The sequence below is a fragment of the Aquila chrysaetos genome, chromosome 25, assembly GCF_900496995.4.
Source record: "Aquila chrysaetos chrysaetos chromosome 25, bAquChr1.4, whole genome shotgun sequence".
Taxonomy (NCBI): domain Eukaryota; kingdom Metazoa; phylum Chordata; class Aves; order Accipitriformes; family Accipitridae; genus Aquila; species Aquila chrysaetos.
The window spans coordinates 10805487-10833178 of NC_044028.1; the positions used below are offsets into that span (position 1 = coordinate 10805487).

The 27692-nt window shown below is 43.6% G+C and overlaps 2 protein-coding genes and 2 long non-coding RNA genes across 8 annotated transcripts in view; 1 reads left to right on the forward strand and 3 right to left on the reverse strand.

The window, feature by feature from the left end:
• The first annotated feature begins 445 nt into the window (after positions 1-445).
• Positions 446-27294, forward strand: LOC115335744 (ATP-binding cassette sub-family C member 6-like). Of its 5 annotated transcripts, none has more exons than XM_030001877.1 (31): positions 446-601; positions 1910-2086; positions 2446-2571; positions 3226-3363; positions 4421-4546; positions 5117-5178; positions 5977-6108; positions 6703-6915; positions 7790-7967; positions 8432-8593; positions 10190-10282; positions 10842-11045; positions 11665-11811; positions 12536-12623; positions 12925-12994; positions 13707-13833; positions 14285-14461; positions 14886-15053; positions 16471-16732; positions 17221-17284; positions 17709-17829; positions 18988-19195; positions 19842-20152; positions 20910-21109; positions 21812-21938; positions 22508-22609; positions 23360-23506; positions 24075-24233; positions 24475-24641; positions 25109-25303; positions 25827-27294. In XM_030001877.1, exons 1-31 carry the CDS (start codon positions 536-538, stop codon positions 25933-25935), a joined length of 4626 nt encoding a protein of 1541 aa, XP_029857737.1. In that variant the 5' UTR covers positions 446-535; the 3' UTR covers positions 25936-27294. The 5 variants fall into 5 exon arrangements, with proteins under 5 accessions (XP_029857737.1, XP_029857739.1, XP_029857738.1 ...); XM_030001879.1 differs by having other exon boundaries at positions 16549-16732; XM_030001878.1 differs by having other exon boundaries at positions 446-589.
• Positions 4460-10246, reverse strand: LOC115335747. The gene is made up of 5 exons (XR_005931439.1): positions 10154-10246; positions 9828-9940; positions 5951-6068; positions 5140-5174; positions 4460-4544 (listed from the first exon to the last, which is right to left on the reverse strand). It is a non-coding gene; the product is annotated as an uncharacterized LOC115335747 (long non-coding RNA).
• LOC121232615 lies at positions 12587-15231 on the reverse strand. Its single transcript, XR_005931440.1, has 3 exons — positions 15143-15231; positions 13719-13800; positions 12587-12697 (listed from the first exon to the last, which is right to left on the reverse strand). It is a non-coding gene; the product is annotated as an uncharacterized LOC121232615 (long non-coding RNA).
• LOC115335745 (multidrug resistance-associated protein 1) overlaps positions 26239-27692 on the reverse strand; it is a 65503-nt gene continuing 64049 nt past the window's right edge. The window contains exon 33 of the mRNA XM_030001883.2: positions 26239-27264. The gene's annotated coding sequence lies outside the window, so the exon portion shown is untranslated. The remainder of the gene's footprint in view (positions 27265-27692) is intronic.

Here is a 27692-nt window from a genome sequence, read left to right on the forward strand (position 1 = left end):
CTCCGCCGCCGGTTGTGCGCAGCCCGCTGCGAAACCCTCACCGGGGCCCTTCCTGGGGGTTGCCCCTACTTCGTTCGTGCCGCTCCCGTGCGATGCAGCCCGCCGCTGCCCCCCGGCGCGGCGACGCGGCGCCCCGCTGGCTGCCCGCCGAGGCCGAGGCCGAGGCCGAGGCGAGGGAGCCCCCGGCCCCTGCCCCATCCCGCTGCCGGGAGGCTCCGCCTCGGCGCGCTCCTGCCGCCGGGCTGCGCGAACGCAGACGCGTCCCCGAGGAACGCCCGGCCGGACTTTGCCCGCCGCCCCCAGCCGGGACGGGACGGGGCGGGACGGGGGCTCCGGGGGCTCCCGGCAGTCCCCCACGCGCCCGGCGGGAACCGGGCTCTCGGCCGCTGCCCTGTGAGGAGAGACGCCCGTCCCGCCGGCGCTGAGGCGCGGTCCGGTACGCCGGGCCGAGGGTCCGCGGCCGCAGCCGGCCCGCCCCCGGCGGCTGCCGAGCCGAGGCGAGCCGCGAGCCCCGCCCGCCACCTCCGCGGGCGGCATGGCGGCGGGCGGTGCGCTGTGCGGCTCCCGGGAGGGCTCCGCGGGGCTCTGGGTGAGCGAGTGGGTAAGCGGGCGCCGCGGCACCGTCCCGCTGCCGGGCCGCCCCTTCGGAGGCTCCGTCAGAGCCTGGCCCGGAGCGAGCAGCCCGCGGTGCGAGCGAAGGGAGCGAGCGGTGGCGGCGGGCGGCCCCGGCCCGGCCGCGGGGTGCGCGGCGCCGGGAGAGCCGCTCCGCGGGGCGGCACCGCCCGGGTGGGTGGCACCGCCCGGGTGGGTACCCGCGGCCCCTCCTGCCGGGTGGCAGTTGCCAGCGTGGTACTCGAGGAAGGCGGCGGACGGACACGCTGTAAGCGGTGAAGCGTCCGTCCGTCAGAGGTGGCTGGCGTTGGGGCCTTCGCGCCCAGGGACAAGTTTTCGCCCCGGTAGAGAACAGCCCAAGTCTTTATCCGGTTACAGTAAATTGGATGAGAGTTGCATGGGAGCGCGCGGTCCGGCTGCGCTGCTGGAAGGGTATTGACGTTAGTCCCTTTATTGTCTTCAGAAGGATGGTCATCTGCTGGATGACCCACTACGGAAATACCTTTGAAAGGGCTCTGTTGAGTTGATCAGTGCAGGCTCACTGGATTTCCATCCTCAGGGTCGATAAACTCTCGCAGTAATTTGTGGGCCGTCAGCTGCTTCCTCTCTTCATCAAGTGATTCCTTTCCCCTAGCCTCGCTTTGCATTGTACCCTCCACATAAAGGACTCAAACCGCCTCTGCAAGCTGCTGAAGAAAAAATACACTTGCCTGTTTATCTACAGTTGCTGTATTTTTAGTGTTGTTATGTTGGCAGATGAGATCCAACTGTTTGTTCAGCCAGAAAAAATTACAAATGGATTATAAATACAGATGAGGAAGTGCAGTTACCGTGCAGCTTATGCACTAGAACGCTTCTTTCCTCCTCCGTTTCACCAGCCATTCCCTACTGACTATTCTGATGGTTCCCAAATGCCAGTAATCTTTTTCATTCCCAAATTATTTTTTGTCATTCCACATTCAATAACTTAAATTTCCTCTCTTTTTTTCTCCCCAGTTGTGATACATGATGTCCTTTCTTTGGCATCTTTCGCTTTTCCAACCTTTCCCCCCCACCCCTCTCTTTCTACTTCCATTCCCTCCAAAATGCCACTGCTGAGTCCTCCCTCCCTCCCTCACCCGTGAAACCTTACTATTCTCCAGCAGCCCCTCTGTGGCCCAATGTTTTTTACATTTGAAACCGTAAATCGAGTTCCTCTATCGTAGATCTCGGTTGTAGCATTAGCAACTTGCATTAGCTGGTGAAGTTCTGCATACGTTAGCTTTACTGTTTCACTTCTGTGTTGATTCCGTGACAGAACTGGAACCAGACATGGTATACAAACACCCCAAGATTTACGTGGTGCTTTGAGAGTACAGTCGTTGCTTGGATCCCTTGTGCCTATCTTTGGATCTGTTTTCCTTTCTACTACTTCTATCTTCGACACAAAACCAAAGGCTACATCAGGATGTCCCACATCTTCAAAACCAAAATGGTAAGGGTGGAGGATGGGGTTTGATCCTAACATTATCACAACTTTGATGCAGAACTTAATTTTTCTAAATCATTAACTCTTTTCTGATGATCCATCTCTGTGTTTGCTTTAACGTTTACTCACTCAGGTAAAGCCAGGTCAGTACAAATCAAGTAAAGTTTTAGGAAGAACTGTCATTAAGATCTTCTCCCCTCTACTTCCATTCGGTTCCCTGCTACTTCCTGTAACGCTCTCTATCCCAAACCTGCTCTTCCACCTCTCCAGTCTAACCACCTAGGCTGCTTGGAGCATTCAGTTTGGTGGCTTGTCCCATCACCATTTCAGTCCATTCCAACATGTGTTTGCTGCCTCTGCCCCAGGTCCTTGGATTCATCCTGGTAATACTGTGTTTTTCTAATGTCTTCTTCGTACTGTGGGAAATAAGCCAAGGAATCCCACGGGCTCCAGCGTTCTTCATTAGCCCTGCCGTGGTGGGAATCACAATGGTAATTCTTCCTTTGTTTTGTCTGCGTGTGGCCTAGCTTAGCCCTCCTGGGGCGGATATTGTATTTCCCATGTTTCTCGGTATCTTTGAGCACAAAGATAGCTGATGGAGAGTAGAAGGCTGGAGATGTGCTTTGTGAGTTTCTGCTGTGTGATGCAGCAGGGGTTTGCAGTTGGGTGGGGCAGACCACTGGGTGTACAGCTACGGTATAGAGCCCTGTGGGCAGAGTACACCTCGCAAGAGTGGAGGTAGCAGGAATGTTTAGAAAGAGGCCTCACAACAACAAGACAAGATGTAGTTTCTCATAACCGTGGTATGTGATTTAGTATGGTTTAGAATGAAATGGGATTTCTGTTCAACCTAAATGCCTGCCCTCCGCTTCTGTCATTGTGTCTTCGTAGCCTACATCCTCCCAGCCTGTTGGCCCACTTGTAGTTTTATTATTTGCCCTTTCTGGAGAGACATTCTTGAGTGCAAAGTTGCACATAATGCTTTTCAATTTTAGCCTTTAGGAACAATGCTGCAGCTCGGAACATCTTGAAATGTTTGAGCAAGAAACCAAGTGATTTTTCTCTATTGTATCTGCTAATTTGATAATAATGTTTGGCATTTCATTGCTGGCTATTTATTTGGACAAATTGGTACTTCTTCGCAGATCCTTGCCGTGTTCCTTACCCAGGCAGAAAGAATGATGGGCATCCAGTCTTCAGGCATCCTGTTGATTTACTGGCTGCTCTCATTCATGGCTGCAGTTGTGATGTTTAGTTCCAAAGTCCAACATGCCCTGGAAAGAGTAAGTGAAATCATGTATCTTTAGCATGCAGGGGTGTGAAGTCTCTATACAACCAGGCTCTTTTAGCCTCATTGATTGCGAGGTGGAGAACCAAGTTCCTCTCCTTAAGGTACCTGCTGAAGAAAAATGATTGATGACACTTTGTCATCTCCATGCATGTTGTCCCTTTCAGTGTAGACAGAGTGTGGTTTTCTGAGAGCTCAGCTCGTATATGAATAAAAGCAAAATGAACATAAACGCTGTCAGTAAAAACTGGCCTCACACCAGATTTTGTATCAGCATAAATATGTTGGTATATTATATACATTTTTATTATTTGGATATTTGTGGTGAATGTTTATTTGGGGAGGAGTGCTAGCTGGGTTTACACATCTGAGACTTACTGTCAGTGGCCATTTTCTTCAGGCAAACAGTTGCACCTTTCCATCACAACAAGGGATAAACAAAAGCTTATGTTACCTGTGTGTTTAAGTAATAGGGGAAAAACATGCAGCCACTAAACAAAAGACAGTTAGGAACTTGCTTGTTCCTGCTGTGTTGAATGATACTCAGGCACCAGGCCTCTTGTAGAAATAACACTCTGCCACTTCTTGCTACCAAAATACAGTTTCAAAAATACCCGGACTTTTTCCTTGGTTTTTCTCTTTCTCACTCGCGAAATTAATTAGAGAGCCCTTCGTGGAGCCCCTTAGACACACCATTTATAATAAAACCTGGCAGCTGCTTTATTGTATCAACAACTCATCCCACTAGGTGAGCAAGGAGCTTCTATCCCTCAGAGCACCCAAAGTTCACTGAATAATGATGCCATGTGGACATCTGACTTGACTAGACTTCCGTGAAGCCTCACGATAAAACCGTCGCTATAAATAATACATATGTCCGTTATTTAGCATTTTCTGATACTCCAGTTTCAGGAGTTACCTGTTTAAGTAGGTCTACATAACTACAGTTTAAATAAATGGACTTCATGCTTTGAACCAAAACTCAGAGCTTATGGCTGGTAGAACATGAGAAGCCATTTTTCTCCACTGATTTCACGTATTCTGTTTCGTAGGGCTTCCTGGAAGACCATTTCCGCCACGTTACTACTTACCTGTATGTTAGCCTGGTGCTAGGAGAACTTGTGTTATTCTGCTTAGTTGATCACCCTCCCTTCTTCTCTAAAGCTGTCAACAGTCCTGTAAGTACAATGTAGCTTTTCATAATGCATTGCTTCATTGCTGAAACAGGAATTTATGGGAGTACACAGGAACGTCAGTATCTGGGAGATGTAAGATGCATCATTCTGTATAAAGGCTGACGGTCTTAAAAGGTAACCAGCAGAATTTGAAATAATAGTACTCTGTCTCTCGATGTGTGTTTTGAAAAACTAAAAACCTCTTCTATCCATATTTATGTTTCTTTTCATCGAAACCAGTAGGTAGAGCTCATATTGCTTCCCCCTGCTCTCATGTGCAGCAGTACTCTATAAGTATGAGTAAGGCAGAGCTCGGTACTTCAGGAAATAAATGTCTTTGGGTATTAAGAATGATATTCTTTGTTCCTCCATTGGAAACATTCAAAGTCTAATTCTCCAAAGTCTCCCGATCCCATTGATCCTCCAGAATACATCTGCACTGTCAGGGTCAATGAATGGGTGGTGTGTAACTTTTTGATTGCTTTGCCTGGGGGAGCACAGAAGGGGATTATATTCATCTGACACATGCCCTTTTCTCTCTATAAATATCACCCATGTTTTTCCTCCCATCAGAATCAGTGTCCAGAAGCCAGCACCTCTTTTCTTTCCAAAATCACATACTGGTGGTTCTCTGGGTAAGAAAACACAGAAAAAGACGTGCTTTTGCTAGAATATCAGAAAAAGACAGCAGCATAAGAGAGGGTGTAGATGACAGCCAGTAGGAAATATCTCAGCCCCCGGGTTAGCGTATGCAGTGAGTATTTTAAGTTCTTTCTCTGGGGACTTGAGGTATTCTCACAAGATCAAATTGTGAAAATTTAACTTACTTTTCTCAAAACAGTTCAAAACACAAATTTGTGATTCTAGATAATTCTCTTCCCCCTTCCAACTACCCTTCCAGTGCCCTCCCAATTTTGAAATAGACCCCAGCAATCTCAAAAGATCACGGTACACCAACCACAGCCCTATTTGCCTGCCAGACGTTCCTATAACAAATGCTGGGCAAGGGGAAAATAGTGAATGAGGACATTGGCCCAGCCTGCTGCTTAGCATTCAGAAGTAAAATGATTACATACCTTGGGCCTAATGTCCACTACGATAAGGCCTCATCTGTGTTTCACTCAGTCACAGAGTAAGTTAAACCGAACTTTGTCCCCCACTGCCCAAGACCCAACTCTCAGTATGGACTAGAAATTAGGGCTTACTGGCAAATCCTCATTATGTTGACAGAAGATAGCATAGGAATTTGAAGCAAAACTGCTGTTCCTGCACACTCATATTTATTCTGGGAAAGGAGAGTCCCGAGTAGTGTTTTATGTGAGTACCTGTGTGCTCACTGTGGTGCACTAACTTAAAGCCCATCTGTTTTGAAAACGTTACATGCATAACAAATCCTTCTGTGCTTACCTTACAGCAGTCTGTGTGTTTTCCAGGCTCGTCTGGAAAGGCTGTCAGCAGTCCTTGAAGGTGGATGACTTATGGCCAGTGAGGAAAGAGGACTCCTCTGAAGAAATTGTTGCTTGGGCTGAAAGAGAGTGGAAGAAATGTCATAGCAGAACCCAGCAGTGAGTACTTGATCTGGAGACTGTGTCATGGACTCAGCTGGGCAGTTTCTCTCTTGCGTCTAGATTATATAAACAACTAGGCTTACAGGTGCTGGTATGCCATCTCAGAACAGGCTTTAATGCCCTCCGTTCCCCACAGAGTGCTAGACAGACTGCTTCAGCACATATTCAGGCTCGGAATGTAAGCTCTGCTAGGTGCTTCCTACCTGGACAAGAGAATGGTTGAAAGATTCAATCCTACTGAATTATTTGTCCGTTAAACAAGAAGAAGAAAAGGATAGCATACATAAAATGGTCCAAGTAATGCTCTGCTGTGAAAACTTGGGGGTCTTTACTCTTCAGTAGGTGAGCGCTCAGTGGGTGAGTTCCTTTGTGCAAAACTTGATTTTAAGTGTTGAAATCTGCTGGAGAAGATCCTTCCATTCCTGGAAGCATGGAACTGTAAGGTTTTTGTGAGAGGGATCATTTTTTGATGAGTATTTTTACTGGACATGGCACGAGACCCAGCGTGAGATATTTAATGTTTTTTTGAAAGCATAAGATCCCCAAGCTTTCTCAGGTTGCGGCTAGCTTTCTCATTGTTTCTTTCTCTAGAAAAATGGGGTCTGCTACATTTAAAAAGGGTCAGAAGAGTGAAACTGGCATAACAGAAGCTGAGGAGACCGAGGTTCTACTGCAATCAGAGCACAGTCAGAGCAGGCCCTTACTGAAAGCGTTTTGGAGCATGTTTGGAACCTATTTCCTTCTCAGCACTGTCTGCTTAGTTATCTGTGATGTCTTCTTGTTCTCCATCCCAAAGTTACTGAGGTATGTGCATATTTATAATGTATTTCTATCACATGTACAAGATTGCTGTGTGCATGAGCTCACAGAGAGATGTGTATGTCATGTCAGCACCCACAGAGGTGGACACACAAACACTTATCTTTTGAAATCTCCTATTGCTGATGGAAAGAGCTGGACTATCACTTGTGCTAAGCCTACAGTCAACTCTGGGGGAAAAAAAACAAACCACTGTCTAAAGCTGTGCACACTTTCTCTGCACATCTGTATTCCAGCAGTGGAAAGGGCAGGCTGCGCTAAGCCTTTTGACAACTTTACTGGAACAGGAGCGAGTTATTTGATGGTGCTACATATCACATTATTTGCACAGGCTGTCAGCCACTTGCTGTAGTCTTAAGGCTCCATGTTCCCTGACATGCACAGCTGTGCATCCTACACATCTTAAATAGCTTCTTCAGTCAGTTGACATAGTGCTTTGTGGATTGCGTTGGTACAACACAAACCTGCATTACAGTATATTTTCAAGGGCAAAATCGCTTCTTAGTCATTAAGAGAAGTTCTGGAAATGTCAGTGACTTCCTTAGATTATGGCTCCCAATTTGCATATTTCTGACAAAGTCATGGATTTAAGGAGCCATCCTTAACACTGAAAATGAGGTCTCCTCCGAGAAGATGCTGAGATCAAAAATTGCTTCAAAACCAAGAGTGACTAAATGTCAAAAATCAGGACATTATAAGACATAGGATACTCAGCAGTTTTTCCAGTTCTTCTGCTATTTTACTGATAAACGTCAGCCAGAGAGAATACAGAAAAATCCCTGGTATTTCTGCATTTCTGTGTGTCTGATATTTCATCAGTTCTGACTGGATTCATCAACATTTTGCTCCTATCTTGCAGCCTTTTCCTGGAGTTCATTGAAGATCAAGAAGCACCTAGCTGGCATGGTTATTTCTATGCCTTCACTATGTTCCTTTTGGCTTGTCTCCAGACTCTGTTTGAACAACGATATATGTACATGTGTCTTGTTCTGGGGTTGAGACTGAAAACTGCAGTAACAGGGCTTGTGTACAGGAAGGTGAGTGTAGCTTCCTTTTTGTCTTCATCTTTTTGTAGCCCTACAGTAGTAGTTACAACATTGTTGGTACCTTGTTCTTAAAAATATCAGGGGAGACATTATTAGAAACTACTTTTAGGGTGTAACTCTGTGCTATATTAATCTCTGAACAGTATGTGGGAGCTATTTTACTATTTATTTTTCAGATCTTACCTCTGAAGGAAAAGCCAAGAAAAGCAAAGAGGAAAAGGCAACATAAACTTTGTTACGCTGTAGATTATGGTTAGGGAAAGGAGTAAATTCTTCATCTTAAAGTGAAGTCACATATCCCAGGCAACAGCATGTTTTCAGTACCTAGGATTTGACATTTTTCTCCCTCTCTTTTTTTTTTTTTTTCTTCCTTTGTAAGGAAAAGAAAGTTGTTTGATTTTTGGACCAAAGCTGTTGTTTGATGATGCCTTTGCTTTCTTCTCTATCCTGTCTAGATCCTAGTTATGTCAAATGCATCAAGGAAAGCAGCAACAGTAGGTGAAATTGTTAATCTGGTGTCTGTTGATGTCCAAAAGCTAATGGACCTGATTATCTATTTTAATGGGACCTGGCTTGCTCCCATTCGGATTATCATCTGCTTTGTCTTCTTGTGGCAGGTAAAATATGATGACAGTACTTAACAATCCCTTTCTATTCTAGGTATCAAAGGAAAAAGGAGTTTTCAGAATTCTGCTTAGACCTTTGCTGGTTTGAATAACCTGAACTTGCCATATTTTTCTTAGCTCTGCAGCATGGTGTATTCACTTTTCTTTTTAGAAGATACTTTTATTGATGTAGAATCCTCACCTGATCCTTCATTACATCCTCTCACCTGTGTATTCAGCATTCAGTCTCCTTTAGGGAAAAGACACTGAGTATGGTAATTCTGAGCTGACTGAAAAACTTCTGCCTCTGATTTTCCTCTGTCAACGCTCTTTTCAACCAAAATGTGGTGGCCCAGTGCAGGCTGAGAGTCCAGTTCCAGCTCCTTGGCATAGTTACAGAGCATAAAGGGGAATGGTCTGAAATAGCAACTTGACATACTTCATCCTAAAGCCTGATTACCACAAAAATCAGTGAAACAGTTTGAAGCAAAGTTATACGATATTCAAAAAGAGTACCGGATACATTGAGTTTCATAGGTATCAAGGAGTTTAGGAAGGAGAGAGCAAAACCTGAATTAGAAATGAAGGATGAGAATCTAAAAGATCCTTTTCTCCCCCCTAATTCAACATACGGTATTTTCTCAGCAGGATAAAGCCCTATTTCTTAGTCCCTGTTTTTGGCAGCACACCCAATGGAAGTATGAGCACTATAGAGACAGTTGATCCCCAGGAGCTTTCCAGAGACCTTTGAGACCTTCCTTTGCTAACCAGGATGGACTGTACCTCGTGCCTGGCAGGATACTATGACCTTGGCAAATTAGTAGCCGTGGTTATAGACTGTTGAAAAGTCATCCCTTTTCTAGGGATGTTGACAAGCTGAATGTGGTTGCATGTAGTTGGAGCGTAATTAACACTTTGTTTGCTAGTGTTCACAGACCATTTGTGTAGAGAATACTTTTATCTCTCTGTGTATACCAGCGCTCACCTCTCTAGCAAATATAAGCCATCTGTAGAGAGATGGAACTAAGCCATGAAAAACAAGCTCTCTGTTTTGATACACAAGTCATTATGAACCCTGGAATCCAAGAGTTGTCCCAAGAGTTCGTGGCACAGTGTAGTGCTACCATTTCGTCTCACTAGTTGATGTAAATTCAGGCAAGCTGGGTTACTTATGCTGCAAGAATAGTTTGTTGAGGGTTTGGGTTTGTCTCTTAAACAAAACTTTGTTTCGTTTCGGGTCACTTACTTGTGCCAGCCACAAGATGTCCTCCTTAACACATCGAAGAACAGATGGGAAGCAACAGAAATTATTTGAATTGCCAGCGTGCTTCTGGATCGCTTTCAGCCCTAATCTAGTTCCTAAAAGGGAAGCACATAAATTCAGCAGAGCACGATGACAAGAGTTACCCTGCCTGGAGAGTTAACAATCCACAGTGCTTAGGAAGCACAATTCCCAGGAAAGACAAAGGCAAGATTAGAGTAAAGCTTTAGCTATGGGGGATGTTAGGCTTAAGTTCAAATAAGAGGCAAGGTGAGCAAGGGGAATGGAAAACAGTCGTTTCTAGGAATCACCAGAAGTTCTTCCTCTTTTGTTTTCTCTCCTGGCAGCTTCTTGGGCCATCTGCCTTGACTTCGATTGCTGTATTCCTTTTTCTTTTGCCTCTGAATTTCATGATCACCAAGAAGAGGAGTCAGTTTCAGGTACATTTTGCTTCATAAAAATGAAGTGGTATACTGACTTGAGTTATGCTAGGATACTACTTCTAAATGTAAAGCTGCCATGCTCTTCCAAGAAAGGATCACGTAGAACCGAAGGCTACTGATGATTACAGTAGGCATGTAGCAAAAAAAAAAAAAAAAAAAAAGTAGTATCGTACTGAAGCATATTGCTAACACTTCACATCAAGTGATGGCTTAATATTTATTATTCATGCTTACCATGACTATCTGAAGGCACAAAGGAGGCTTCAAAGCCTGCAAACTTCTTGAAGTTTGGAGGAAGCTCTTGCATGTTAAGTCTTTTACCTTGTTTGCCCGTCTTTTCTGTGTTTTTTCTGTATTGCCAGTAAAAATAAAGCTCTGAAGATGAAAAGCAAAATATTTCCCAGCCTGGAAGATTCATAAGCAAAACAGTATACACAGCTCAACTGCAGGGAAATTTATTCAGAATTCATAAGCAGGCATAAAGTGTTTTTTTCAGAGTAATTGCACCATTAAACATTCAACCTATTAAATGATAAAACTCAAACATTTATTACAGGAGACCCAGATGAAACATAAAGATGAGCGGGCCAAACTCACCAATGCCATTCTCAGCGACATTAAAGTAATCAAACTGTATGGCTGGGAGAAAACCTTCACGGAGAAAGTACTTGGTATCCGGAAGCAAGAACTTCAGGCCCTAAAAAGATCTCAGATTCTCTTCTCAGCATCTCTAGCTTCTTTCCATTCATCAACTTTCCTGGTGAGTGGTTCACCTTCCTACATAAAACATGTGCTGTTACTTCCATTTCTCTTTGTACTCCTGTCTAGACAGATTTTTCCTGCAGGACAGCTAAAGATGATATCTGCCCGGAGGAATTGGTGGTCTCACAGGAGTTGTTGAGCCCCAGTGGAATCAGCCACACAGACATTTACACTGTCCTAACAGTTCCGTGGACAAGTCATCTGGTCTGGCAGTGTCCTCCAGGCAGACTGAGCTTGCTTTGCAAGAACCACCTGGAGACCTCCAGGCTAGACAGAGTTCACGGCACAGTCAGTAGCTGCACAAGTCACTTTTGCACTTGCTGTTGCCGCTCAGCCGTGTGTGTTTTCAATAGAAAATGGCTGTGCTTTCACCTCACTGTGGTTGCAGCACCAAAACTTCCTTAAAGCAGAACAAACGTCAAATGATCAGACTTGGTTTGTCACCAACATGCAAGGCCTTTGCCTATGGTATTTGCAGGATGGGTACTGTGTATATTGGTGATAGCCTGGATTTAACTAAATGGGTTCCAGAGTCTTTAGGAAGGTGCCTGTCACACTTGAACCATTTTCTTCCCTGTCAGAAGCAAATGGTTTGCTGTTACTTTGCTCCCTTTCAGATTGCATTTGTCATGTTTGCTGTCTACACCCTGGTGGATAACACACACATCCTGGATGCTCAGAAGGCCTTTGTATCTTTAGCACTGATCAACATTCTCAACACTGCTCACTCCTTCCTGCCATTCTCCATAAATGCTGCTGTCCAGGTTAATTGCGGGCTATGTTCCTTTTATTTTGGCCATAAGTGGTTTTTTGCAGATCATTATTAACAGGTAAAGGTAGGGATTTCTTAGGGCTTTGAACATCAGGGCTAGTTATTTAACTGCTATTGTGAAACAGTAAAGTGCAAGGACTCGCAGCTAAAAGTACTTTGTAGTATTGTTTTTCAGAAAGGCTCCATATATTGACAAAATAGTCACCAAGAACAACTCTTAAGTCTTTTGGGGCCAGTCAGAAGCACCGTTAGATCTCAGAGGTGCTTCCAGTTCTGTTTTTAATGACAGAAATCAGAATAGATGGAGCAAAATCTCCATGGGAGATCAGTGGAAACCCTGCTAGCCCAGGCCAGAGAGAAAAGCAAGTCATTGTCCAGTACAAAATTGGGAAATTAATTTCCCTCTTGCACCCCAAGGAGACTGTCACATCTCTTCATGTACAGAAGCAATCACTGGAAAGATTGCAGGATGAATTGGAGAAAAAAGCACCAATTTCACTGTGTGAACAGAAAACACAGGGAAGAATATGGGGTTTTGCTAAGCTAAGTGGAAATAAAGGCAGTTAAGGAAGAGCTGCATTTGTCCATCTAAGCCTACGGCATCCGCAACATAGTACCTAGTCAACATTCTAAGTAGGTCTTCAAGTTGAGTCTTCACTTTGGGTTTTAGCTCCCTTTCTGTTCTAAATCTTATTCTTTCATGGGCTTCATTTCAGGCCAAGGTTTCTTTAAAGCGCTTAGCAGCTTTTCTGAATCTGGAAGAACTGAATCCTGAGAACTCAGGCAGAAACACTTCTGACTGTGGTAAGCCTTTGTGTTAGCATTGTTGTCTTAGAAGAGAAGTAGCTTCCATTGTTCAGCTTCCACTCTTAGGGTGCCTACCATAGTCAAGAGAAAAAAATGTTTGCCCCTTACTGTCACTTTATCTCTCAGGCCTATCGATTTCCAATGATGAAATCTAGTCTGGTAATTAACCGGTTCTTTTCATACTGAAGGTTCATTTTATGTAATATAAATACACACTGAAAGATGAAGTCACATAAACAGGGATGTTTCTGTACCCACCTTTGAAATGACAAGTGTTCTATTTCTCCTCATATTTTAGTACAGGCAAGTATCGCCATAAGAAATGGGACTTTTTGCTGGAGCAAAGAAACTTCTCCTTGTCTTAGAAGGTACAGACTTACCCTTAGTCATCTCAATTCTGTAGGTCAGGGTGGATGCTGCATGAACTAATTCCTCAGGGGAATCAGTGAAACCCCTGTGGAATATCTAGAGGCTTCTGAGTTTGTTTCATATTTAATGTTGAATTCTGGAAATTATAAAGTCAGACAAAATGTCATCTTGCTTTTATGCTTGGGAGCACATAAATGGGAAGGTGCCTGTATATGGATGTTGCCTTAATATATGGAGACTGCTTTCTTTACATAAATTTCTTGTCCAAATATGAAATTACAGTAATTTAAGTCAAAAAAGTAGAGTTGATGGTATGCAGATATTATCTATGACATCACTACATGCTTATTTCAAAAGGCATTGCAGTTTTAGAAAAGAAACAGTGTTGAAAAGTTCTGACGTTCAGGAATGTTTTATATCCAGTGCTTTGGGCTAGCCTATCTCCAGAGTGGGGATCTGGGTTTGAAACTCAGGTGAGGATGTGGATGAAGACTTTCTGGTTCGAGGTTTCTTTGGAGGGATGACTCCTGCTGCAAAAAGTCAGCATGACAGGAAGAGTAACACTGTGTAACAACTGAGGCCTCAAGTATGAATTTAGGGGGTTTAGTTGGTACATTTTTATTGCTACAAGACAATAGCAAGAATTTTGGCCATTTTCTTTTCGGAAAGCGTATCTAAAAGGTGATAAGAAACTAATCTTTTTGTCTATAGGATAGATCTTACCGTGCCACAAGGCTCCTTGCTTGCTGTAGTTGGCCAGGTAGGTGCTGGAAAGTCCTCCTTGCTGTCAGCGTTACTTGGTGAGCTGGAGAAGACGGACGGCTGCATGATCATGAAGGTAAATTTTCCCCTGTGCATTTGCTTCTAATTAGGCTGTCTTCAGGAACAGTAAGGTATTAACCATTTATTGCTGAATTTTAACACAGGCTGTATGTAGCAGCCCGCATTTAATTATCTGAAGGTGCTTAGGACCTCTCGGATGAGGTCCTGGCCCTTGGGAATGGGAACTGGAAGAGGACTTCAAAGATCCGGTTCCATTTCCCACTCTGACAGTGACCTGAAGTGGCATCCTGGTAAATCACATCATGTACTTGCACCTCTGTTTCCTCCTCTGTAAGATAATGAGAGTGCAGACTTATATTTTGCAGAGTTCTCTGAGACCTGTCAATGGTGGTGATCATTCCAGATTTCTATAAATCTAACTGGGAGAGATTTTCTTCAAAGACAGGTTCCCACAGTGTCAAGTTGAGCTTACGAAAAAGATTATTAACATTTTTCCATTTTTATAGGACACAGCAGCTTACGTCCCCCAGCAAGCTTGGATACAAAATGCTTCAGTGGAAGATAATATTCTCTTTGGGAAAGAGATGAATGAAACATGGTTCAATAGAGTGATAGATGCTTGTGCACTGCAACCTGATTTGGAGAGCTTCCCCGCAGGGCGGAAGAGTGAAATAGGAGAGAAGGTACTGGCTTAGATTTATATTTTGGCCAACTTTTCCATGAGTAGCTACAACTTGGGTGTCCTGCTTAGAACACCTACGAAAGGACTAAACTTGCAGGAGGCAGGTGCTCAGTGATTTCTGAGAAGTCAGGCCATGATTTAACAGGGTCTGAAGCCCACCTCCTGGCAGTTAACCTAACCAGAGATCTGAGAGATGCTTAAGACAAAAATCAACACTTCCAGGTCATTCTTGGGTCCTTTTTTGCAGGAGAGTGGAGTTGCTCCAAAGAATCTGCCTCTGCATCTCAAGAGCCCTATTTGGAGGGAGGGAGGGAGATGCACTGATTTAAAAATAAGGAAGTCATAAAACCTTAGTGTAAAATGGAGCCAACAGTTGGCAAATATGCTGTAGCTTTGGAATAAACAGTGTCAATACATTTGTACAGGGAATAAATATATCTGGAGGGCAGAAGCAAAGGGTCAACCTTGCTCGTGCCGTGTACCAGAAGGCTTCAATTTACCTACTTGATGACCCCCTCTCAGCTGTTGATGCCCATGTTGGACAGCACATTTTTGAACATGTTCTTGGACCCAACGGCTTACTGAAAGACAAGGTGTGTTACAAATCCCAAACTGTAAAAGATGGCAAAATGTATCTAATTATCGGGGCCCCTGAAATGTTTTGAGTAAGGTGGTTACTCACTTTATCAAAGGCTCCCAAATTATTTTTTGTTAGTGGCAGCAGGTACTACTCTTAGCAACAGTGGAACAGGTAACCTCTGCAGTCCACACAGCATGTGGAAGTCCTGCAGTAAATCTCGCCTAGGAGGAAGACTGAGAAGTTACGTTTTCCTGAAGGACTGTCTTTATCCTCATGCGAACCACATGCCTAGTTCCAGCCTTACTTCTACAGCAAGTTTATAGTTCTTTGGTCTTCCATTGACGTTATCTTTCTCCCTTTTTGAGATTTACTTCTAGAATAGTTAGGAAGAGCTGTCTGATCTCTTCCAGCTCATTGTATCTTATCATAATGTCTAGTCCCATCACTTTTGAATGGTTCAGTGGCACCTTTACAGTTCTCAACACCCAAATGTTCATCACTTAAACTTCAGTCTTAAAAATCCATCTTAAACACTTCTCTTCCGTTATTGTTTGCATTGGTTGCATTTTGTTATTCCTTGGTAATTCTCTGCTGTCAAGCAATCTGGATAATACATGTGGCTACATGAGAAGGGATGCTAGGGCACCTCTATTTGCTTCATGGTATAAATTGCCTACAAATACTTGATTCAATTTCACATTGCAGAAGGAAAATAGATCATTTGTTTCATTAGAAAGTCCAATTAAAACAGACATGTCTGATTACAAATACCTTTCTCTTCATGTGGATTGGTTGCAAGTATCAGAATGTAATTATTGTATTGAAACAGAAAGACTGGCAAAGAAAGAATGTATCAGACTTAAGCAGTACTCAAAGGGCTTGATTGTATATTAGAAATATAGAACATGCCAATTTGTTATCGAGGGAAAAATTACTTTTCATATGTCCATTCCTACATGTAATTATCTGTGCAACTATGCTCAGAAATTTAAACGTAAAGGAGCTGCACTCTAACTCCATTCAGGTTGATGAAGTTTTCAGGCACAAATTTGATTCTGAAATATTGATATCAGTGACAATAAATGTGACATACTCTCCAATTAACATCATTCTACTTAAGAACTTCAGCCTGAGGGGAATCACTGACCAGTTCCATGTTACTGAGCCAAGCAAAAGGTCCTCCTCCTACACACAGGGTGCTAGCCTAGGACTTCAGGCTTCAGTTCCCATTCTCATTCTTTTATGCTGTACGTGACACAAAGCAAGTTGACTCACTGCTCCCGAGTTCTGCACTTTCAAAATGGGCACAAAGCTGTACTGCGAAGATAAACTTCATTAAAGAGACAGTCAGAAGTGACAAGAATAAATAACAAAAATATCTCCAAGTTAGTAAAAAACATAGCTCACACTGAGTACATGTCTTTCTTCAGAAGACAGCTGACTGCAAAAGCTCGAGTGAGCAGGGAAACACCAGAACAATTGTAACTGTTCAATCTTTATTGAAGCAGACTCGTGTGCTGGTGACTCACACAATCAACATTTTGCCTCAAGTGGACAACATTGTTTTTCTGGTGGATGGAACGATCTCAGAGATTGGTTCCTACCAAGAACTTCTACAGAGAAATGGGGCATTTGCAGAATTTCTTCATTCACACAGTACTGCAGAAGAGCAGGCAGGCACTGGTTTTCCAGGTAACCCAAATGAGTTGGAATCATTCTTCCTATGCCTTTCAGTCAATTGTTTCCTTAATGTTATACTTAAGATTAAAGAACTGGCAGGGGAGGGGTCTGCTGCTGTTCACAGTTGGGAAGAGGGAAAAGAAAAGAAAACTGGAAAAGCCAGCTTTATATTTGTTTTATTATGGACATTTAAAGCCAAGATTCAATCACAATAAGGTGTCGCTTTGTGTGGGGAAAAATATGCCTGTCGAATTAGCTGACTCATCACCTCAATATTGGTTCCTGAATAAACAGTTCCATCTTAGTAGACAACAATCATGCAGTAAACAGAATTACCCACTATATGTGCTATTCTTCAAGCCTCATCTTGATCTTTCTACCCTTAGAAACAATTATTTGTAATGAATCTTTCCTCTGTATTACCAGTTCCTCAAAGGCTATACAGGACAAAGCAGAATTCTAAAGCATTTAGAAAAAAAAAAAATGCATTTATTTCACAGCTCTAGGAGACACCAAAGGCACCATCACCTCTAGAAGTGGTCTATCACAGGAGAAGCTCTTTAGGTAAGCTTAAAGCTGTCTCAGACACTGAAGAACTTGCTCCACAGGTAAGAAACTGCTCTTGAATGTGGAGGCTGACTAACATTTTCTCCATATTTCACAAGGAGTGAGAATTTGTTCCAGAGCTCCTGTACAAGGCATGTTGATATGTTTGCTTGCTGTTCACTTCCCAGTGGGGCTGTAAGGTCTGACTCATTTCAAACCAGCCACAGCTAGTGAATGCTTAAAGCTTTAGTTTGTTAATAGCTTGACAAAGCCCAGTCCCTGTGACAAAGATGGACAATGGTTGGGGTCACTCTGGAGGACCCCGAAAACTGCAGCCCTCAAAATAGGCATGAATATAGACGTGGATGGGTAAGGAGATCCAGCTTTAAAATACTCATTGCCTTGGCTAAAAATTGAAAGGATTTTTGTTTTCTTTATGAAGTGACAATTCAGTCAAATCTTCTGCTATGGGAAGGGAGACCATTCCTGCAAGTCAAGACTCTACCACTGCTGCAGCCACCAAAGGAAGATTAATGAAGGGAGAGAAAACCCAGCATGGCAGGGTAAGCACAGCACCTTCCTATAAAGGCAAAGACACATACCATGGGTTTATTACTGACCCACTCATGGCAGGCAGGTCAGCTCATTGCCAAAGTTAAACCAGTGCAACTCCAGGGAAGTCAGCTGAGCTGTACAAGTTTGCCCTATAATTGAGACAAAGTCATTTCAGCGTTATTTTACACAGCACCTTCTATGCAAACTGTATCTCCCTGGATGCCCCAATCCAAGCACGGGTCCCAAAATCAGAGTAACGCATGTACTTTGCAGAGAGCACATTATGGAAATGAGAGGGGAAAAAAAAAATAATTTATGACCACTTGAGGACAGAGATCCTGATTCAAGAGTTGACCTGAAGGGGGAAAGTGCACTGAGGCAATCAGGGTGATGTGGTGGTAAGGGACAGAAGAGGATAGATTACAAGGGACTTGTAATCTTGAGTCTGTCCACAAACTCTTGAGGCTGGTGGGAAGGGGCAAAGAAGCACATCACTGTTCTCATCTTGCCCAAGGGAAACACCTCAAAAGGCTGAGGCAAGGAGGGCACTGTGAAAGGAGAGAAGCAGACATGGGATTCCAGCTAGGAGGAGTCAGGCATGGATGAGGTGTGTATTCAGTGCACATTGTAGCAGCAGTAAAACGTGGGGAGAAAACAAATAGCTAAGGCTACACACTGGTACTGAGACAAGATGAGAGTAAGAAGTCAGATGCCCCAAAGGAGGCAGCTCTTCCCCTAGGAAAGCACAGTATTAGACAGTATTAGCACAGTATTAGCCAGTATCACCTCTGCTGATCAGCAGTTACTCACACAAGCAGTCAGTGGGATACATGGTAGTTCTCACTCACACTGAGAACAAATGAAAACCACTGCCTGGCATAAAGAAAGCCTTACGTGCATTCCAGCAGTAACAAGAGCCTATTGCAATAACATTCATCAGTTGACAATAATCACTTATTAATACCATGGATTTATTTAAGTATGGCTTCATTATTCATCCATGAGGAAAACAAAAAAAGAATTAACATGGTTGTTATGACCCATGACATATAACCGAGTAGATATGCCATAATAAATCATTCCATTGTTTCAGACCTGCTTTTCCTTTCTAACAGGCTTGATCCTCCCAACCTCTCCTATTTTTCCCCCTGATTGTTTCACTCTAGGTTAATACTTCAATTTATGCAGCATACCTGAAGGCGACAGGCTTACCACTGTGTGTGTACACCATTCTGTTGTTCACATGTCAGCAAGCTGTGTCATTTTCTCGTGGTTACTGGCTCAGCATGTGGACAGATGACCCTGTTCACAACAGGACACAACAGCACACAGAGCTGAGAGTTGGAGTCTTTGGTGCACTAGGAGTCATTCAAGGTTCGTTTAACTTGGTCACCTAATTCTCCTCTGTATTTCCATCTCCCTTTCCTACATCCAGGATGTTTTCTCAGAATATAAACAAGTGCATACCCATGGGCTCTTAGCCTCCTGGGCTTTTGGCACCAGCCCTAAAGGTTTGGCATGGGACCTAAAACTACAGGCTCTGACGCACAGAGGGGATTTCTAAGGGATCTGAGTAATATTTCCAGTGTTACTGCCTGAAATTCTACTTCATGATATGCTAGAAGTGTTCTCCTGTGCCTTTCAGCAGGAAAGTTGGGTACCCTTCTGTGCTAACAGTGAATCTGTAGACAGGAAACCTAAGACTTCGAGTAATTCAAAGTAATTCCAGTCAAGCTCATTTTGTGAAGAACAAAGAATTTGTCCTGTGTGTTTAAGTTGCTGAATCTGTAGCCCCATCAAGCTTGCTTAGAAGGTGTTCCAGCCCTCTGTAGCTACCCTACAGAAAGGGTAGTTTATCGTGCAGCTCTGAGGCTTTGGCTTAATTGCTACCAAAGAGGAAGTCAGCTCTTTTCACTAGTATAGCATTCACAGTACTAAGTGAAAATCATGATCTTGCAAAGGAGAACTCCAAGGTCAGTTTGTTCAGACCTACTAATAACTACTATTTTTTATATTACAGCCCTTGGCAGATTTGCCTCCACAGCAGCAGTCCTTCTAGGTGGCGTGTTAGCATCGCACAAGCTGTTTCTGCAGTTGCTGAGGAACGTTGCTAGATCCCCAATGGTCTTCTTTGAGCAAACACCCATTGGAAACTTGCTGAACCGCTTCTCCAGAGAAATGGATGCTATTGATTCTGTCATCCCTGACAAGCTGAAGTCCTTGCTGGGATTCTTGTTCAACTTGCTGGAGATCTACCTTGTGATTATAGTGGCTACACCAAGGGCAGCAATGGCCATAGTGCCCTTGACTGTTCTTTATGCTGTGTTCCAGGTAGGAGCTCAAAGAGATACACAGACAGGTGAGGCTGAAGCAGCATGGCCATGTCCCTGCAGAAAGCCTCCTTCCATTTCTTAAGAGCAGAGACATGCAGAAACTAGTTTCATCATCTCGGATTGCAACTGAACAAGAGTAATGTCAGTGGCTCTTCCCACATCAGCTCAGCCTTCCAAAGCATCCTAGAGACCTCACAAAGAGGCTTGTGCTTTTCTGATGTCCAGATCAAATCCTACCTAGAGCTATATTCCTTGTCTCCATTAGTGTAAATGCAATCATATTAAGACCAAAAGCATTTTTCCTTTCCTCCAGAATTCCTACACTGCTTTTTAATATATCCATGTATGCCATGCAGCTCTCCCTTTGGGCTCTGAAACCTCAAACGCTTTGTCAGCTAAGACTGAACATGAGGGAAGGGCAAGTAAGGGTGCAAGTATGCCTTTGCTCTCCATCAAGCAAAGGGCTGGTCTACAGGAGAAAGTAAATGTGAGTTTAGAGGCTTTGCGAGTTCAGAGTACCCTGCCTTCTTCGCATTAACCAACCACGGGGTTATTCTTAAGGAAGATAGGACATAACACAGGCAGAAATGCTACCTCACCTTTTAAGGGCATCTCTTACCTGCACATTAGGTTTTATAACACTGTGATAGTACGTATTATTGCACTTGTTGAGGCCTTCCCACATGTTCTGTGGAGCACCTCCATGGAGGCATGAACTTTCTAATCGCTTCCCATTCCATTTCCCTTTGTACCAGCACTTCTATGTCATCACCTCCTGCCAGCTGAGACGCATAGAGGCTGCCAGCAGATCACCCATCTATTCCCACATTTCAGAAACTTTCCAAGGGAGCAGTGTGATCCGTGCTCACAAAGCCCAGGAAAGGTTTATTTTGAAGAGCAATTTTCTAGTGGACGAGAATCAGCGAATATGCTTCCCTGGAGCAGTTGCTGACAGGTACAAATCTGCAGTGTAAAAAAAATGATAGTTTACTGTCACAGCCTTGGTGACTGGAGATAGCTGCCCTTGGGGCTTGGGTGGAGGTACACAGAAGATGAGACAGTGGTGCGCAGTGTTTTGGGGGTAGGGTAGTCTTTTTCATTACCACTCACACTGCACCGCTCTCTGGCAACGTGCCCCTCACACAACCAATATGCTCCCATCTCTGTTGTGTGGCTAGGCACACACGCATGCTGACACACTGCTAGAGATATCACTTGGGTGTCCAAAATGCAGGAAGCTGTAGTATGTGCCTGGTGAAGCCTGTCATCACATGACAGAGTGCATGAGGCCTGTGGTATATGCAGAACTCATCAGATAATAGAGCCATCAGCCACCAGTCATGAAAGAAGTGAGGAGTACCAGAAGGAGTGAGAAATGTTAGACCAACTCATCCAAGAAACTGCATGCTGGCTGCTCTCATCCAGCAGGCCTTGGAGAAAATCCTAACAGAGACCATAAGCCAACCAGTTTGGATAAACTGGAGCCATTCATGAGCTCCAAGGTGGCCAGATAAGAGCAACCAGGGTGCGACAAGAGCTTTGTTGAGCATCCTGTACCCCAGCAGCTCCACAAGTGTTTTGCAAAGTAATCACAGATTCTGTTGGGAGAAAGGAAGAGGGCACCCAGCAACAGCCTTGTACTCTCCTCCTCTTGCAGGTGGCTTGCTACAAACCTAGAGTTTCTAAGCAATGGCATTGTGTTGTTTGCAGCACTATTTGCAGCAATGGGCAGAACACATCTTAGTCCAGGAACTGCTGGCTTCTCCATTTCATATGCTCTTCAGGTAACTCAGCGTTGAGTAATACCATGCTTGCCTTTCATCAAAAGCAACATATATTTTAATTTCTAAGAAATCATGAACTATTTCTGTGGCTTTCTAGATGCCTTCTCCTACCAAACCCTGCTGTCATTGCTGAAACCCAGAGCATCTGGAGCACATGGTCCCTTAGAGAATGAACCTCAAACACATGCACCAGCCATCTTTTTCCTCCTGCATCTGAACTCATACTTAAGTCACAGCATACTCTGAGCAACTGAAGCAAGCTCGTAGACCAGTTACACAATAGCCTAAGAAACAGCTACACTATCTTTTAGCATCCAACTCAGTAGCATTTCATTCTCCATAAACCTGCTGAGAAGCTATGGGGGGAGCTGGCTAGGCTCTTTAAACACAGCTGTACAAACTTTCACAAGGATCCATGGTTATTTTTTTAGCCTTTTAAGGGATGATTTCTGAATCAATTCGCTGAGGAGGTCTTTATAAATAAACACTAAGACAAAATACTAGGTACCTTGCAAGCACAGGTCAAGACTTACTTTATCTGCCCGAATGCTTCTGTTTCTTTCTGCTAGATAACTGGTGTTCTGAACTGGATGGTGCGCTCCTGGACAGAAATAGAGAACAACATTGTTTCTGTGGAGAGAGTGAGAGAATACTTGAGGACTCCTAAGGAGGTAGCTAAACAGCTATTGACCTTCCTAGCAGAGGGGAACATCTCTGCAAACTAAATGAGTAACTTTTCTGTTCCACCTGGACAAACCCCCTACTTTTCCCTTTCTAAAAGGCCAGTTATGTTTCCTTTAAGGAACTGCAACATTTGGTTTTTATCCAACTGACTGGACTTGTTTTATAACCTCTGATCATCATTATTTCCTTAAGACTGTTAAGCATTAGGTCGCCATTAAAATAGCTTCACTTGGTAACACTCATGGAATGAGCCGTATTTTCTGCCCATATTTGGAGTATGTATTTATTGCACAAGTTCCGATGCAACTCTCTGATAACTGATGGCCACTAGATAGCCTTTTAGCCATTAAAAGCTTCCAGTAAAATCATTTTTGTTTTGTATTCATGAAAATTATTTCTCCATACGCTGCCCTGAGATCCTACTAAAGGAGACTTTCACAGCCCTGTTCATAGGGGCGTATAAATCTTTTTTTATTGAACCACTCATAATTTCAGAACTCTGACATGCAAACAAACGTTTATCCCCATTTTCAGTTAAGATGATTGGCATCTTTGCATAAAGTAAAAAGTCAGCATTTGCAATATGAAAGTGTGAGGCCTTTTTCTCTTTTGGAAACAGTAAACAGATCAGGGGAATTTGGCACAGATATCTTCATAAGCTTCCTGTTTCAGTATGGCCACTTGATTTGGTAATTTAAATCAGCTTTATACATTGCTGTTTGTTTCAATCTATTTAGGCACCCTGGACTCTGAATGGCAAACTTCAAGGTCAAGTTTGGCTCACTGAAGGAAGAATTGAATTTAGAAACTATAGTTTGCGATACAGGCCAAATTTGGAGTTAGCACTGAAGCATGTCAATCTAACCATCAACGGGCAAGAGAAGGTAAGCAAAGCCACTTGTTTCAGAAGAGCTACAAAGCGTGAGCAGTGCTTTACAGTGATCTGATCTGGGCAGATACAGTCTTTGCCCTACACCAAGGTATAGTAACTTGTAAGTGTGAAAGCTGCAGTAAGGTATGAGCCCATCTATCACACTGCACACCTCTTCTAGTACAAAGTAGTGTTTCCGGGATTGCTGCATACACTAGACATTCTTCCGAGTGAAATTTCATTTCACAGAAGGTTAGCAGAGTTACAGCAAAGGAATTTCACTCTTTAAATCTAGTGTCACGTCAAGGTCCTGTTCTAGCTGCTAAGTCTTGTAGTTATTCTTCCCATCAAAGGCTTTCAAGATTCCTTTTCATACAAAACAATTACAAATTATAAATTATAAATTATTCCCTTTAAGAATGTATTGCTAGACTATGTGAGTCTTGAACGACCAGCCCTGAAGATCTGATCCATGCAAAGCTGTCTCTCTTCAAAAGGCCAAGAGGAACAACATGACAGGTCTGTCCAACTGTGGAAAATGATCAACATCAAAACCAAAAGCTTTCCATTGCACTTTACAGATCGGCATAACTGGAAGAACAGGAGCTGGGAAATCTACTCTTGCTGTGGGATTGCTGCGATTAGTGGAAGCTGCAGAAGGAGCAATCCTAATTGATGGACTAGATATTGCGCAACTAGGTCTCCATGACCTTAGAACCAAGATAACTGTCATTCCCCAGGTATGAAATTAATTTCCAAAATGCTTCAGCAGTGTTGTAAGTCTTAACACCTAGGAAGGGTTTATAAAGATTCTGCGAGAGGAGGGACATTCAGAAATTTCAAAGTTGGAAATAACCTCTATGCCATGCTAGTCTCCCATGCAATGTAACCTTAGCCACAGATTTGCACCCATCAGGGAAAACCAGAGAGCTCGTTTTTATAATTCATTTCAGGAGCTGTTTGTACTGTCTCTGTGCTCAGGATCCAGTTTTGTTTTCTGGCTCTCTAAGAATGAATCTCGACCCATTAAACCAATACACTGATGCAGACATCTGGACAGCTTTGGAACTGACTCAGCTCAAGAACTTTGTTGCAGATTTGCCCGATCAGTTGGAATATAAGTGCACTGACCAAGGGGAAAACCTAAGGTACCTTATCTGCAGAAAGACAATAGCAGAGCAGTGCCAGCCCATGGGCTAGGAGAACATAGAGCTAGTGAGACAAAGAGTCTAATTCATTTAAGAAAAAAAAAAGAAAAAGAAACCGCCCAGACAGTATTTGCTGCATTATCATCCCGTTTAGCAGCATGAAATCACATCATAAGACGCCAAGTGGAAGACCTTTGAGACTTAATCATTGTGGTGGCTTGTGTTTGTGCAGTACTTATACCACTGGAATCCTGCTCCAAGTGCAGATCTGGGTGCTATAATAATACACTCCCTTGATTTTCTTTGGTTGTTTCATGCTGTTACCTGCAGTGCCACCAGCCTCAATCACCCTTTCAGGGAAAGGGAACAATCACCTTTTCATTACTATTTTCAAATTAATCACGCATTCTGACCCCAGGGAAAACTGACTACTGCTCTCAATTTACCATCCCTCTTCTTACTTGCAGCACTGGTCAGAAACAGCTGGTTTGTCTGGCCAGAGCACTTCTTCGGAAAGCCAAAATCCTCATTCTAGATGAGGCCACAGCAGCAGTAGATTTAGAAACTGATCTTCAGATTCAGTCCACCCTGAGGACTCAGTTCAAAGACAGCACAGTGTTAACAATAGCTCACCGGATAAACACTGTCATGGACTGTGACAGGTAATACCTTCAGCCACTTTCCTAAGGAGGGAGGAAGACCTGTGTGAACTAGATAAACCACACAGTGTTAGTGAACAGCAATTTCATTTCTGTCTTTTCTTGTTTAACCTTCAAAGCTTTGCTTAAATCAGCTAGGCACCAATAGACTAATCAAAGATCATTTATTTCCACATGATGCATTTCATGCTGTGTCATATCCCTTTCCCCCCCCCCACTGACAGCAAAACCATGGCTACAGCTCTCTGCTTCATCTTAAAATCTTGAAGCTAAAATACACATTCACAAATCTTACTCCAGTCTCAGTTGCCAAAAAACTCTCCTCCCACAAACGCAGTATTTGAATAGTCGCTCATCAGAACCCTATCTCTATCCCACAGCTGTTTCCCAGCTGAAAAGCTGCTGGAAAGCGTGGTTCAATAACAAGCAAGTACTGAAATTTATTTTAGAAATAACTAGAAATAACTAAGTTTCTTACAGCTGCTGGTGTATCCCCAAGCTTACACTTCTGTTTTAATGTTCACAGGATTTTAGTCTTGGAAAATGGTCGGATAGCTGAATTTGATACTCCGGAACACTTAATAGCTCAGAAGGGACTGTTCTACAGACTGATGGAAGAATCAGGCCTTGCGTGACTCACTCACAGAGTATACCATAATCCCACCACTATCGGGAATAATTGACCTCGTAATTGAGTTGTTATCTTGGTTTCACTCTAAAATGTCTGACACTCAACCAAATCTTGTTTGAGCTATAACCACAGTTGAGTAGATGAACAGGCACGACTTAGGATACACTTACATTTCCATAGGAAACTTCGCAATTCCATTTTCATTATGTTTCCAGATACCAAAACCTCATTCTCCTGTTGAAAACGAGCCAGTCAGTACTTAAACGCCTTGTTGCTTTTATGGTATAAAAGTAAACAAGCCAAAAGGAAAAGACCACAGCATTTCCAATTTATACTATAAATGGAGCTCAAATATACTGCCATACTTAAAGATTACACAGATTATTTTTAAAAGCCAACGAGATTTTATGGACAGCAAGCAAGTATTTAACTGGTAGCAAGCAAACTTAACTCTTTACAGCTTGTGCTAAGTTCCAGGCAGAACAAATTTAGTCTTTTGCCAGGGTCTTAGGTGAGCAGTCCTTAAGTGCTGTTTTTACACAGATGTGGACTCCAAGGCAGCAGCTGGATCTAGTCACCCAAAGTGCACAAATACTGGGGGAGCAGGGGAGAGGAAGTGGGATGGCGTTAAGCACGAGAGCATACGGCTGCCTGTGGGCTGCCTGTTGTCACAGCTGGGGATCAGATCCACTGCATCTCTTTCCGTGTCAGCTTTGGAGGGGCCCTGGGTGAATCGTGCTGTGCAGAGGGCTGACAGACTGCGTGGAGGAAGAGAGACAGCTTAGACACCGGCTCGCTGATGCAGGACAGAGTAACCTGGCTGGGAGTGGGCAGCAGAGCGTTGTTCCTTCTGCTTGAAGGCTTGGAGCAGTCCTGCTGCCAAATGCTGGTTGGTCACAGCGGAGCATGTCCAAACATCGATACCAGCATTTCTGAACCTAATTTGGCCACAAGGAGTTTGCGTGGTGGAAAGTGTCCTTCTCTGATCCCTGCGGCATGGCAGTCTGGCAGATGGGAAAAGTAGCAGGGACTCGCCTGTCAATCTGGTGGTTCATTCCTGGTTTTCTTCTTGAGTGCAAGTTTAACCTCCTGCATGTGCCACCCTGGTGCCGCAGAGCCTCTGACATGATCATCTTTCAGATGTCACTTCAACAAACCAAAATGGCAGCTGAAAGCCAAGCCTTCCTGGGCTTCCCACAGTGCCAAGGAGCTGTGGTCAGAGCTGTCCCAAGTCTCTCCTCAGGAAGCTCAACAAGACACTGTGACAAACAAATCACACTGTGAGATACTGCTGTTTACTGTCACTTGTTAAAGCACTTCATTTTCTAGGAAGCTGAAATAAAAATAGAATCAAGTATTGAAATGGGTCTCTTCACTAAGCGAAAGTAAATATAGTATAAAAAGGAGTAATGGGGGAGGGGATGGGAGAGTTCAAACTGGCAAGAGTCAACACAGACCAGCAAAACCCAGCAGAGTTTCTTCGCCAATAGCTGTTCAGTAGCCTCTTCACCCATGTTAGGAGCAGTTAACAGTTTCTGCTGGACAAGTGCCTAAAACAGCAGAGTCCAGTGCCTGCTGCCATACTGGTGCTCAAATACCAGGAAAGAAGCAATTTTTTCCCTCTACTTTCTCCAAACCTTACTCAAGGGCAGAGACAAAAAAAAAATTCAAACAACAGATCCAAGTTACGAGCACTCTAAAGGTTTATCAATGGATCTCAAAACCAGGAGCATTTAGAACTAGTGAGATATAAGTTAGTTA